General features: G+C 44.5%; 1 protein-coding gene across 1 annotated transcript in view; it reads right to left on the bottom strand.

Moving 5' to 3' along the window:
* Positions 1-12,369, bottom strand: part of LOC136871762 (uncharacterized) — a 305,830-nt gene that overhangs the window by 77,958 nt on the left and 215,503 nt on the right. The window contains exons 27-28 of the mRNA XM_068227378.1: positions 3,615-4,103; positions 2,099-2,199 (exon numbers count right to left, since the gene is read on the bottom strand). Coding sequence (XP_068083479.1) covers positions 2,099-2,199; positions 3,615-4,103 — 590 coding nt within the window. The remainder of the gene's footprint in view (positions 1-2,098; positions 2,200-3,614; positions 4,104-12,369) is intronic.

The raw sequence follows: 12,369 nt of genomic DNA, 5'->3' as shown, positions 1-12,369 counted from the left end.
GCAGTAGTCCCTTGGTCAGTAATACGATATTGTCACGTCTGTTTATGTGAATGTGAGACATTGCGGGTCGCAACCACTGATTGTTTTAAATTCATGTCCATCTATTCATTCTTCGTTCTCACGTTTTTAAATTCTGGTCAGTGGAGAATTTTAGACTTTTAATATGTCATTCCATTTCGTCTCATTTCGTACCATTAGGGGCCGATGACCTAGATGTTAGGCCCCTTTAAACAACAATCATCATCAATCAATTACTGAAGGGAGACCCCCCCCCGGTGTGTACTCTTGGTGACTATTTTACCGTGGTACACATCTTAACGGAGTGCGTGGACCTGGGAGAACTGCGCCGTAGTCTAAAAATCCGAGTACCATCACCCTCATCCTACGAGATGATGAGCAGACCTCGTCACCAGTGTTATGCACAGTGGCCTGTTTTACCGTGTAAAAGTATATTTATATTAATTTTTTAATTTATTGTTAACTATGAAATTATTCTATTGAGTCAGTTTAGTCTGGCTTTGTGTATTTTTATATGTTTTTAAAATATGAATGAAATATATGATTTTGTTTTAAACACATTTTAGTACGTTTTAATCTATTTTTACCACGAACCTCCTACGCTGGCGTAGCAGGGGGAGAAGTGATACTCCCACGTGGCGCGTCCCAGATGACGGATAAGGGGGTCCTAAACGGTTTGCGGCGGACTTGAGGGAAATAAAATACCTCTCGCGGACCAAACACACTACCCCCTGCGGGTGGGGGACGCACATGTAGAATACACCCGCGGTATCCCCTGCCTGTCGTAAGAGGCGACTACAAAGGCCCAAGGGGCTCTCAACTTGGGAGTGTGGATTGGCGACCACGGGGCCCTTAGCCGTCTCTTGGCATTGCTTCCTCTTACTTGTGCCAGGCTCCTCACTTTCGTCTATTCTGTCCGACCTACCTTGGTCAACTCTTGTTGTTTTCCGACCCCGACGGTATTAGAGCATTCGAGGCCTAGGGAGGCTTCATTTTCACGCCCTTCGTGGTCCTTGCCTTCGCCCGTTACTTCATCCTTTGAAGTGACAGATCCCTCCTTTCTTCTTACTTTTTTCTCTCTCTTTACCCCCTGTGGGTGGGGGACGCAGACGAATAATACATCCACGGTATCCCCTGCCTGTCGTGAGAGGCGACTAAAGGGCGACCAAGGGATGATTTAATTAGAACCATGAAACTACTTTTGGTTCGTACCATCACGCGGGGAACACCATGGGTTACCTGAACTTGCGAGTAGTACCAGTATATCTGGTACGAAATAGGTTTGTGATTAGTAGCAGCAATGAGTAGGTTCTCCTCTTGGTTTCCAGTACCCGTGCGTCGTACCCTTGTGAGCAACACCGCGGGTCTGGGCGTTGCCTGTGAGTTGTACCACTATATGTGCGACACCGTGGGTCTGCGTTGCCTGTGATTAGTACCCACTATGCGAGGAACACCACGGGAATACCGGCACCCGTGACTAGTACACCTAGGTGAGGAACCTCATCGGTTTGCGTTGGCTATGAGTGGCGCCATTGTGTGAGAAACACCATAGGTCTGCGTTACCTGTACGAAGTACAATACTTGTGGATAGTACCATCTTGTGTGGAACACCGTGAGTCTTCGCTACTTTTGATTAGTACCCCAACATGACAAATACCATGGTTCTACTTTACTCACGACATGTACCTTTCTGAGGGTGCTTAAAGATTTCAGCTCGTTTTCAGTCACGGCAGAGATCCACAAGCTTATTATCTTGTCCAGGGAAAGTTTTCCAGGCACTAACAGCTTAGAGTGTAAACGCATTTGAACCAGGCGCAAGTAACATTTAGCCACTCTGCAGTTATGTAGGTGAGTTGCATACTTTTTAGTGATTCTGATAGTTGAGATCGCTAACGTTTATGCGAATCACTCCAGAACCGTTGTGGGGGCTAGAAGACATATGCGCCTTGGTTATATACTTTTGCATTCTAACTTATTAGAGCATAAAAATATTTTCGCTAATCATGTCTATAATAACGTCTTATGCGTGTTTTCCTAAATCACACTGAGGCAGTAATTCTACGTTTATTCAGCTACTTACCATGTTTGTGTGCTTCGATCTACAACCACGATGAAACTGACCTTTTCTACGTTCCACAAGCCACTTATATGAAATTTGAATGCAGCTGCATTTACATTCTAGTGTTTTGTTTCAAAAGCCAAGAGCCACCATTAAGATAAAATGATATATTTTTCAAGTGTTTCATGCTTTGATTAGCACCAAATCTATAAACGAATAATAATACGTAATAGAATACAAATGAAGTGGGCCTTGACGTCAACAAATGATTGAGATGAAAGATGATAAGATGTATGGTGTTACTGACTACTTAGCTCATCAGCAACGCATTGAACATTGATTAAACCAATCTAGAATTCATGTCAGTTTTAACCAATCACGGTCGACTATCACAAAAGTATTAATGAAATGAGATTATCGCATGTGACAGGAAACTGTTTGGGAATTATCGAAGGTGATTCACAATTCTTTATGATGTGTAATCTAACGCGAATATTTATTTATTTATTTATTTAACGCGGAAGGCTGAGGTTCGAATCCTGGTCGATTCTGGGTTGAGATTTTCATCTCATGAGTCACGTGACGTCAGGTTGTGCATCCGGACATGGTCAAAACCAAAATCAAACTGAGTGGCTCCAGCGACCCAGAAATAAGTGGGATAAGCTGAAGAAAGCCATTTTACTTATTTTATTCGTTTATTGAATAACGTAATAATTTGACCCTATTTGACATGAGTAGGGTAAAGTTTATTAAACCCCTTGTAGTAGGCCGCCACTGTGCGTAAGAGGAGAAAGAATCCGAAGGAGTAACTTACAGTCAGGAGCTGTTTTTAAACAATTATGTTTCTTAAATTTTTAAATGTTTTTTCTGGCTTAAATTCTTTTTCTCTCTTTGCCATGTATAAAATGTCCCTTGCAACCGAGTCCTCATCAGGTTGTCCTAATAATTACAGAGAATGTTTGAATATGTACAGTAATTGAACGTAATTCTGTATTTTGTTATGGGTTGAATATTACATTCATTTTTTGTTTCCAAAATAGCACGAAACTATATTTTAGCCTATTTTATGAATAATGAAGTACCTGACTATAAAACCCAGGGTAAGTCTGTTAAATTAAAACCCAAATATAATTAAATTTCCCTTGCAACGTATCAAAAATAAATATTATTTGCTAATCATTTTTCAACAAATGAACTAATCAATTTTAGATTACAGTTCAAAAAATTAGGGGAACATGTTTTTCATGTTTTTGAATGTATGCCATGCTCCCCAAAACAATACCTGACACCCGGGTATATTGTCAACTAACCTTTATTCTTTACCGTTGAAGTATACAAATGAACATCGATAGATTCGCGTTCATTTTCAGAAAACAAACGGAAATGCCCAAATACGGGCGAAAATAAAGCGATAACAGTTCTCCAGGGTGGATTTTAATCACAGTTGGAGGGCTTCAGTATGGTGTATGTCCTCCACGAGCATATATCACAGATACGTACCTACGTGGCATGCACCATATAAGTCATCGGAGGTCACGTTGCGCTATTAAGTCCCATTCTTCAATGAGAGCCTGTTCGAGATCTTGGAGAGTCTGCGGTGTAACAGGACGCTCACAAACACTTCTGTCATCAAGCCTATCCCACACATGCTCGATGGGATTAAGGTCGGGACTCTCTGCTGGCCATTCCATCTCTTGAATGTCCGGTTCTCGCAAGACACCTCTGGTGATACGCTGTACATGAGGCCTAGCATTGTCATGCATGTGTACGAATTCAGGACCAACACCGTTTGCAGCAACCAACACATGCTGTAGCAGTATCTGCTCGATATACCCCGCAGGGGTAAGATTACTACAGACGACGACAACATCCGTACGGCCATCAATACTGATGCCACCCCACACCATCACAGAACATTGTCCGAATCGGTCGCCTTCCTGGACAACATTTGGCATGTACTGATCACCACGGTATCTCCATACATGTTGACGTGCATCACGCTGTGTTAGGGGAAATCTGGACTCGTCTATGAACAACACAGGTCTCCATTGGCGAACTTGCCAGTTGACGTGGGTACGGGAAAACAGAAGGCGAGCTGCGCGATGTTGCTGCGTTAAACGGGGCACTCGGAACAGGACGTCTGGGTAGTGAGGACACTTCTCTTAACCTTCAGCTTCTCTACCGGGAATTTCCATTGCTGGCAGTATTGTCACTAAACCACTCTCGATTTCTAAGCATCCAGGTAGTTATTTCGCGGATATATCCGGCTCCGAGAATTACCATCGTGATTTCCTCGCTCTGAAGCGGGAGGCAGAACGTGATCACCTTAGTTTTGCCACTCAAGCTTCATAGGACTACAACGTGCCCTTTACGGAGTGGGAACTGCGCAGCGCCTTAACGCTTTGCAAGGACACGTCTCCTGGACAAGGTAATATCCATTACCAGTGTTGAACCACCTTAGTGAGCATAGTCTACTGTATCTCCTTCGTGTGTTCAACCGTATCTGGACCTCACTGGCGAGAGGGCATAGTCATTCCTGTCCTCAAGCCTGACTAAGATCCTAAGTATGCAGGAAGTTACAGACCTATTTGTCTTACAAACTGCCTGTGTAAGCTATTTGAGAGGATGGTAAATCGCCGACTCGTGTGGTGTCTCGAGAAACAAGGACTCTTGTCTGAGTTCCAGTGTGATTTTCGAGCCGCTCGCTCGACAACTGACCACCTGGTTCGCCTGGAGATTCCTATCCAGGATGCGTTTCTCCGCAAACAACATTTGGTATCTGATTTCTTTGACTTAGGAAAGGCCTATAACACCACCTGGCGATATGGTATCCTTTCAGTCCGGCATCAGTGGAGATTCCGGGGTATCTTGCCGGCATTTATTGCGAATTTTTGTCCCTCCGTCTATTCCGTGTCCTAGTTGGGAGGGCATATTCTCAATACCACGTCCAAGAAAATGGAGTCCCACAGGGATCGGTTCTTAGTGTTACTCTGTTCGCGATTGCCATCAACGGTATTGACGCTGCTGCTGGCTCAGCAGTAATACCGTCGCTATATGTGGACGATTTTGCTCTGCACAATAGCTCGCGTAATATGGCAGTCGCCGAGTGACAATTACAGCAAACTATTAGCAGAGTAGAGCAGTGGACCTTAGAACATGGCTTTCGGTTTTCCACCTCATGGACCTCTGTTGTCCACTTTGTCGGCAACGTACTCTTAGGATAGACAGACTTTTCAGAATATTCAGTATTTACAGGTTTAGGATGGTCAAACACCCTCTTGTTGGCCTGTAGTCATTCACCACTACTTTGAATTGACAGGGGGCAGTTCTTTTTAAGATGCTGATTCGCGCCACAGGTATAATAACCGCCAAAATGAAGTTTTCAAGTCGGGCAATTATTTTTCAAATGATTCTTGGACCCACAATTGAAGCATTTACGACCATTCGCCTCTTTAGAGGTTGGAGAAACAGCAGGATAGGTGGACATAGTAAAAGGGGGGAACATTGACAGGTCTCCAAGCATCTCCATGTTTCCCGTCCTCCGCAAACGTGCACGCTTCTTCTAATTCTTGGAGGTTGGTTGAACACCGGGATAATGAAAGGAGCGGTATGAAGGAGATATATCCTTTAGAATCCTAGCTACCGTTTCCTCTTCAGGAACATAGATTTTTAAAACCTTACAGGAGAACCTTAAATCCAGACGTCCACGAACCTGCTACGCAGGCGTAGCAAGGGGAGTGGTGATACTCCCACGTGGCGCCTCCCAGGTGGCGGATAGGGGGGTCCTAACCGGCTTGCCGGCGGACTTGAGGGAAATAAAATACCTCTCGCGGACCAAACACACACCCCCTGTGGGTGGGGGAGGCTGACGAATAATACACCCACGGTATCCCCTGCCTGTCGTGAGAGATGACTAAAGGGGGCGACCAAGGGATGATTGAATTAGAACCATGAAACTACTTTTGATTCGTACCATCACGCGGGGAACACCATGGGTTGCCTGTACTTGCGAGTTGTACCACTATGTTCGGTACGAAATGGGTTTGTGTTTAGTAGTAGTCATGAGCGTGGCCTGGGGGTTTCCAGTACCCGTGCGTCGTACCCATGTGAGCAACACCGCGGGTCTGGGCGTAGCCTGTGAGTTGTACCACTATATGAGCAACACCGTGGGTCTGCGTTGCCTTTGATTAGTATCCACTCTGTGAGGAACACCACGGAGCCCGTGGGACCGGCATCCGTGCCTAGTACATCTAGTACATCTAGGCCACGAACCTGCTACGCAGGCGTAGCAGGGGGAGAGGTGATACTCCCACGTGGCGCGTCCCAGGTGGCGGATAGGGGGGTCCTAACCGGCTTGCCGGCGGACTTGAGGGAAATAAAATACCTCTCGCGGACCAAACACACACCCCCTGTGGGTGGGGGAGGCTGACGAATAATACACCCACGGTATCCCCTGCCTGTCGTGCGAGGCGACTAAAAGGGGCGACCAAGGGATGAACGAATTAGAACCATGAAACTACTCTTGATTCGTACCATCATGCGGGGAACACCATGGGTTGCATGTACTTGCGAGTAGTATCACTAACATGGTACGAAATATGTTTGTGATTCGTTGGAGTAAAAAGCCTGGCCTGGTGGATTCCAGTACCCGTGCGTTGTACCCATGTGGGCAACACCGCGGGTCTGGGCGTAGCCTGTGAGTTGTACCACTATATGTGCGACACCGTGGGTCTGCGTTGCCTATGATTAGTACTCACTATGTGCGGAACACCACGGGGCCCTTGGGACCGGCACCCGTGACTAGTACCCTAGGTGAGGAAACTCATCGGTTTTCGTTGGCTGTAAGTGGCGCCATTCTGTGCGAAACACCATAGGTCTGCGTTACCTGTACGAAGTACAATACTTGTGAGTAGTACCATCTTTTGTGGAACACCGTGAGTCTTCGCTACTTCTGATTAATACCCCAACATGACACATACCATGGTTCTATTTTACTCGCGACATGTACCATTCTGTGGGGCCTTAGACGTGGATTTTGCACCCCCTTTAGACACCAAGCATCCTTGTGCTTTATAAGTGGTTCCTTGGTCGGTAATAATGTTATTTTCGTTCTCTATTGAATCCGATCCACTGGTTTTTGTTTTTGTTTGTTTGTTTTGTGTTTTGTTGGGTTTCTCTCCATCCATTCATTCTTCACGACATTTTTTATTTTTATTTTGGTCAGTGGATGCCTTTGTAATTTTTGTTCTTTCATTTCGTACCATTAGGGGCCGATGACCTTCGATGTTAGGCCCCTTAAAACAACAAGCATCATCATCATCATCAGTACATCTAGGTGAGGAAACTCATTGGTTTGCGTTGGCTATGAGTGGCGCCATTGTGTGAGAAACACCATAGGTCTGCGTTACCTGTACGAAGTACAATACTTGTGAGTAGTACCGTCTTGTGTGGAACACCGTGAGTTTCGCTACTTTTGATTAGTACCCCAACATGCCAATACCATGGTTCTAGTTTACTCGCGACATGTACCATTCTGTGGGGCCTTAGACATGGATTTTGCACCCCTTTCGACATCAAGCATCATCGTGCTTTATGAGTGGTCCCTTGGTCAGTAATACCTTTATTTACGATCTTTTTTTGAGTCTGATCCACTGTTTTGTTTGTTTGTTTTTTTGTTTTTGTTTTTGTTGTGTTCATGCCCATCTATTCATTCTTCATGACATTTTCTAATTTTTTGGTCAGTAGATTAATTTGATTTTTTGTTATTTCATTTCGTACCATTATGGGCCGATGACCTCGATGTTAGGCCCCTTTAAACAACAAGCATCATCATCATCATCATCATCATCAAAATTACTTAAACTAAACATACTATTAATTAAAATTTGATGTGCCAAAATCTAGGGGAGTTATTTCTCTTAGGTTGCTTTAAAATCTCACAGGATTAAAATCCATTCTACATCAAGGAAGCCGACGCAAGGATAGTATCTTCACCAAACAAGAACACAAACCGCCTTTCAAAAAAATACAAAGCCGGGATAAATAGATGGCGAAAATAAAATATATGATCCCATCACACTTAGTGCACACGAAAATCAAAACATATCCGTACAATTGAAGGCACAATTAAGTTCAACCGGGGAGATCGAAACCCAAGTCATCACAACAATCAAATCAACACCTTGTTGCTAAGGCAACAACAAAAAACAGCATGTCTGCTAAAGGCGAAACTACACAGAACGAGCCCAGAATTTTAAAAAAAGTGTCAAAATAAGCAGAAAAGAATAAGATGAAATAAACCCAAAAGCCCAACGAAAAATAAAATTTAGAAGGGTTTAGCAGAACTGAACAGGTCCCTGCGTACTCTATCCTCGATTTACACAGAGAATTTTAGGGATATTTCCGGGCTAAACTTATAGTAAGACTTAAAATTAAACTTTGAAAAACTGTCCACACCGGGCTTTGTCTTCTAAAACACCAAGATGAAACTTCCTTAATCGAAACCGTGGTAATGTAACGAATGTGCAGTCATTGTGCGAGTCGAAGATATTATTGCAGATGTAGTTCACTTTTAATACACATAACCAAAATAATTCCTTTGGAGTTCAGTTCAATGTACTACTCCCATATGAAAAGATGAGACTTACGGTTTTTTGATCCCTCGGAAACAAAAAAAAAAAAAAAAGTAACACACAGCCTTCAGAAGGTTACCTTTCACAACCAGGGCAATAGAAAGAAGAAGGTGTAGATTACTGCTCGTAGAATGCATATTAATAAAAATCGAGGTCAACTACCGGGTTAAAAGGGCTCCAATGCACGTAGAGGCCTGGTTTCATCCAGGGTCAAAGCAACCGATCCACGCCATATCGCTGGATAACCACACACACCTTCGCTTCAAGGCGGCGCAACTACCACTGCTAGGGTGCCCACGCCAGAGAAGTCCCCTTCCTCTGCTGCTGTCAGCGCGCGCGCAGAATGCCTGAGGTGGCCTCGAAAGTTCAAAGGATAGGCGACAGAGCGCAGCATCGCATAGACCGAGTAAATAAGATAATCAAATTCAAACGAAGATGGCAAGATATTACACATTAAATGTGATACGACAATGTTCATTAGCAAAGTCCGTTGATATGATTTTCCAACGGTAAAAGTACCAGTCCAAAAGGTTTGCTACCCCCTGTGGGTGGGGGACGCAGATAAAGAATACACCCACGGTATCCCCTGCCTGTCGTAACAGTCGACTAAAAAGGGTCCAAGGGGCTCTCAACTTGGAAGTGTGGATTGGCGACCACGGAGCCCTTAGCTGAGTCCTGACATTTCTTCCACTTACTTGTCCATGAACCTACTACGCTGGCGTAGCAGTGGCAGAGGTGATACTCCCACGTGGCACGTCCCAGGTGGCGGATAGGGGGGTCCTAACCGGCTTGCCGGTGGACTTAAGGGAAATAAAATACCTTTCGCAGACCAAACACACAACCCCCTGTGGGTGGAGGACGCAGACGAAGAATACACCCACGTATCCCCTGTCTGTCGTAAGAGGCGACTAAAAGGGGCGACCAAGGTATGATTGGATTAGAATCATTAAACTATTTGTGATTAGTACCACCACGCGGAGAACACCATTGGTCGCTATTACTTGCGCGTAGTACCAGTATTTTAGGTACCAAATAGGTTTTGATTGGTAGCAATCACGAGCAGCGTGCGGTCAGGCTTTTAACGGTACCTGTGAGTAGTAGCACTATATGAGCGACACCAGGGTTGTGGCTTGCCTGTGATTAGTACCCACTATATAAGGAACACCACGGGATAGTACGTGTCGCTGTGGTCAGTACACTTATGAAAACCATAGGTTTGCGTTGCCTGTAAATGGCGCCGCTATGTGTGAATCACCATAGGTCTGTATTACATGTGCGAATTTCATTACCTGTGAGTAGTACCATAATGTGTAGAATACTGCGAGTCTACGATACTTTTGATTAGTACCTCACCATGTCAAATACCATGGTTCTACTTTCCAAGCGATAAGTACCATTATGAGAGTTCGATGACCATATTTTGGACCCCTTTAGCTTCTTGTAAGCATCATCGATTCAGTATTGAGTTATAGAAGCAGCCCCTTGGTCAGTATTACTATTGTTTTCCGTCAGTTTCTGAGACTGAGGCATTGCGGGTCGTTTCCACTGCTTGTTTTAACTTATCCACCCGTTCATTTTTCGTCCTCACGCTTTTTATTCTGGTCAGTGGAGGATTTTGGATTTTTATTTTGTCATTGTATGTCGTCCCACTTCGTACCATCAGGGGCCGATGACCTAGATGTTAGGCCCCTTATAACAACAAGCATCACCATCATCATCACCACTTAATTGTGCCAGGCTCCTCACTTTCATCTATCCTGTCCGACCCCTCTTGTTCAACTCTTGTTCTTTTCCGACCCCGACGGTATTAGAGCATTCAAGGCCTAGGGAGTTTTCCATTTTCACGGCCTTCATGGCCCTTGCCTTTCTTCGTCCGTTACTTCATTTTTCGAAGTGACGGATCCCTTCTTTTGTCTTCTTTTTTCTCTCTCTCTACCCCCTGTGGGTGGGGGACGCAGAATAAAAATACCCCCTCGGTATGCCCTGCCTGTCGTGAGAGGTGACTAAAAGGGGGGACCAAGGGATGATTGAATTAGAAGCATGAAACTACTTTTGATTAGTACCATCACGCGGGCAACACCATGGGTCGCCTTTACTTGCGAATAGTACCACGATATTAGGTATACAATAGGTTTGTGCTTAGTAGCAGCAGAGAGAGGGTCACTGTGGGTTTCCAGTACCCGTGAGTCGTACCCATGTGAGCAACACCACGGGTCTCGACGTTGCCTGTGAGTTGTACCACTATATGAGCGACACCGTGGGTCTGCTTTGCCTGTGATTAGTACCTACTATGTGAGGAACACCACGGGAATACCGGCGCCCGTGATTAGTACACCTTGGTGAGGAACCCCATCGGTTTGCGTTGGCTATGAGTGGCGCCATTGTGTGAGGAACTCCATAGGTCTGCGTTACCTGTACGAAGTACAATACTTGTGCGTAGTACCATCATGTATGGAACACCGTGAGTCTTCGCTACTTTTGATTAGTACCCCAACATGACAAATACCATACTTTACTAGCGATAAATACCATTCTGGGGGGCCTTTGACCTGGACTATGTACCCCTTTGGATATCAAGCATCCTCGATTCAGGATTGTGCTTTAGAAGTAGTCCCTTGGTCAGTAATACTATTATTTATGATAGTATTTTGAGTCGGATCCACTGATTGTTTTAAATGCATATCCATCCATTCATTCTTTATGACAGTTTTTATTTTGGTCGGTGGATAGTTTTGAACTTTTAAATTGTCATTACATTTCGTACCATTAGGGACCGATGACCTCGTTGTTAGACCTCTTTCAACAACAATCATCATCATCATCATCATAATCATCAAAGGTGTGCTTGGGAGGTTCTATACACTTAATACTGTTACACGCTTTTCACCACGAAAATCATTCTCGTTGGGACACTTCTTTACACTGGTTATCATTAGCCTTTAACTCGGCCCTTCACGAGTAACACAAGATTTTGCCCACATCTCTTATGTTTAAGTTTGTTCCTAACATTGCTTTGTCTAAATTGTGGTCAATCGATGAGCTTTTACCACAGACAATAGACCCAGATAACATCCGGGGTCTGTGGAGAAAGGCCAAAGATAATCTTAAAGCCTCTCATGAGAAAGTAAAAAGGAGGTATGATCTTGGACGGAGACCCAGCAATTTAAAAGTCGGAGATCAGATCATGCTTAAAAATTTTGTTCCAGCAGGCAAGCTTACTCCCAGATTTCAGGACATTGTAATATACATGGTTTCCTTACTCCTGTCACCCTCTTGGTGAGTAACCCCGAAACAGAAAGACATTTTCGTGTTCATCTGTCTCAAGTAAAACCTGTGTGATCACTGTTGCTTTTCAGTATAGGTCACCAAGAGTTGGCTTTGCCAATTTAATTATACACTGACTGACAGTGACAATGCAACACCAAGGAGGAGTGGTTCGAAAGGGATGAAAGTTGGGGAAAAAACAGAGACCGCACGGATGAATAATTGATGTTTATTTCAAACCGATATGCAGGTTACACAATGCGCACGGCATCGACTCAGTAGGATGTAAGACCACCGCGAGCGGCGATGCACGCAGAAACACGTCGAGGTACAGAGTCAATAACAGTGCGGATGCCACGAACCTGCTACGCAGGCGTAGCAGGGGGAGAGGTGATA

Source organism: Anabrus simplex, chromosome 4, assembly GCF_040414725.1.
Source record: "Anabrus simplex isolate iqAnaSimp1 chromosome 4, ASM4041472v1, whole genome shotgun sequence".
NCBI classification, from domain to species: domain Eukaryota; kingdom Metazoa; phylum Arthropoda; class Insecta; order Orthoptera; family Tettigoniidae; genus Anabrus; species Anabrus simplex.
Note: the sequence above shows the minus strand (reverse complement) of the source record. Positions and strands in the feature narration are given on the sequence as shown.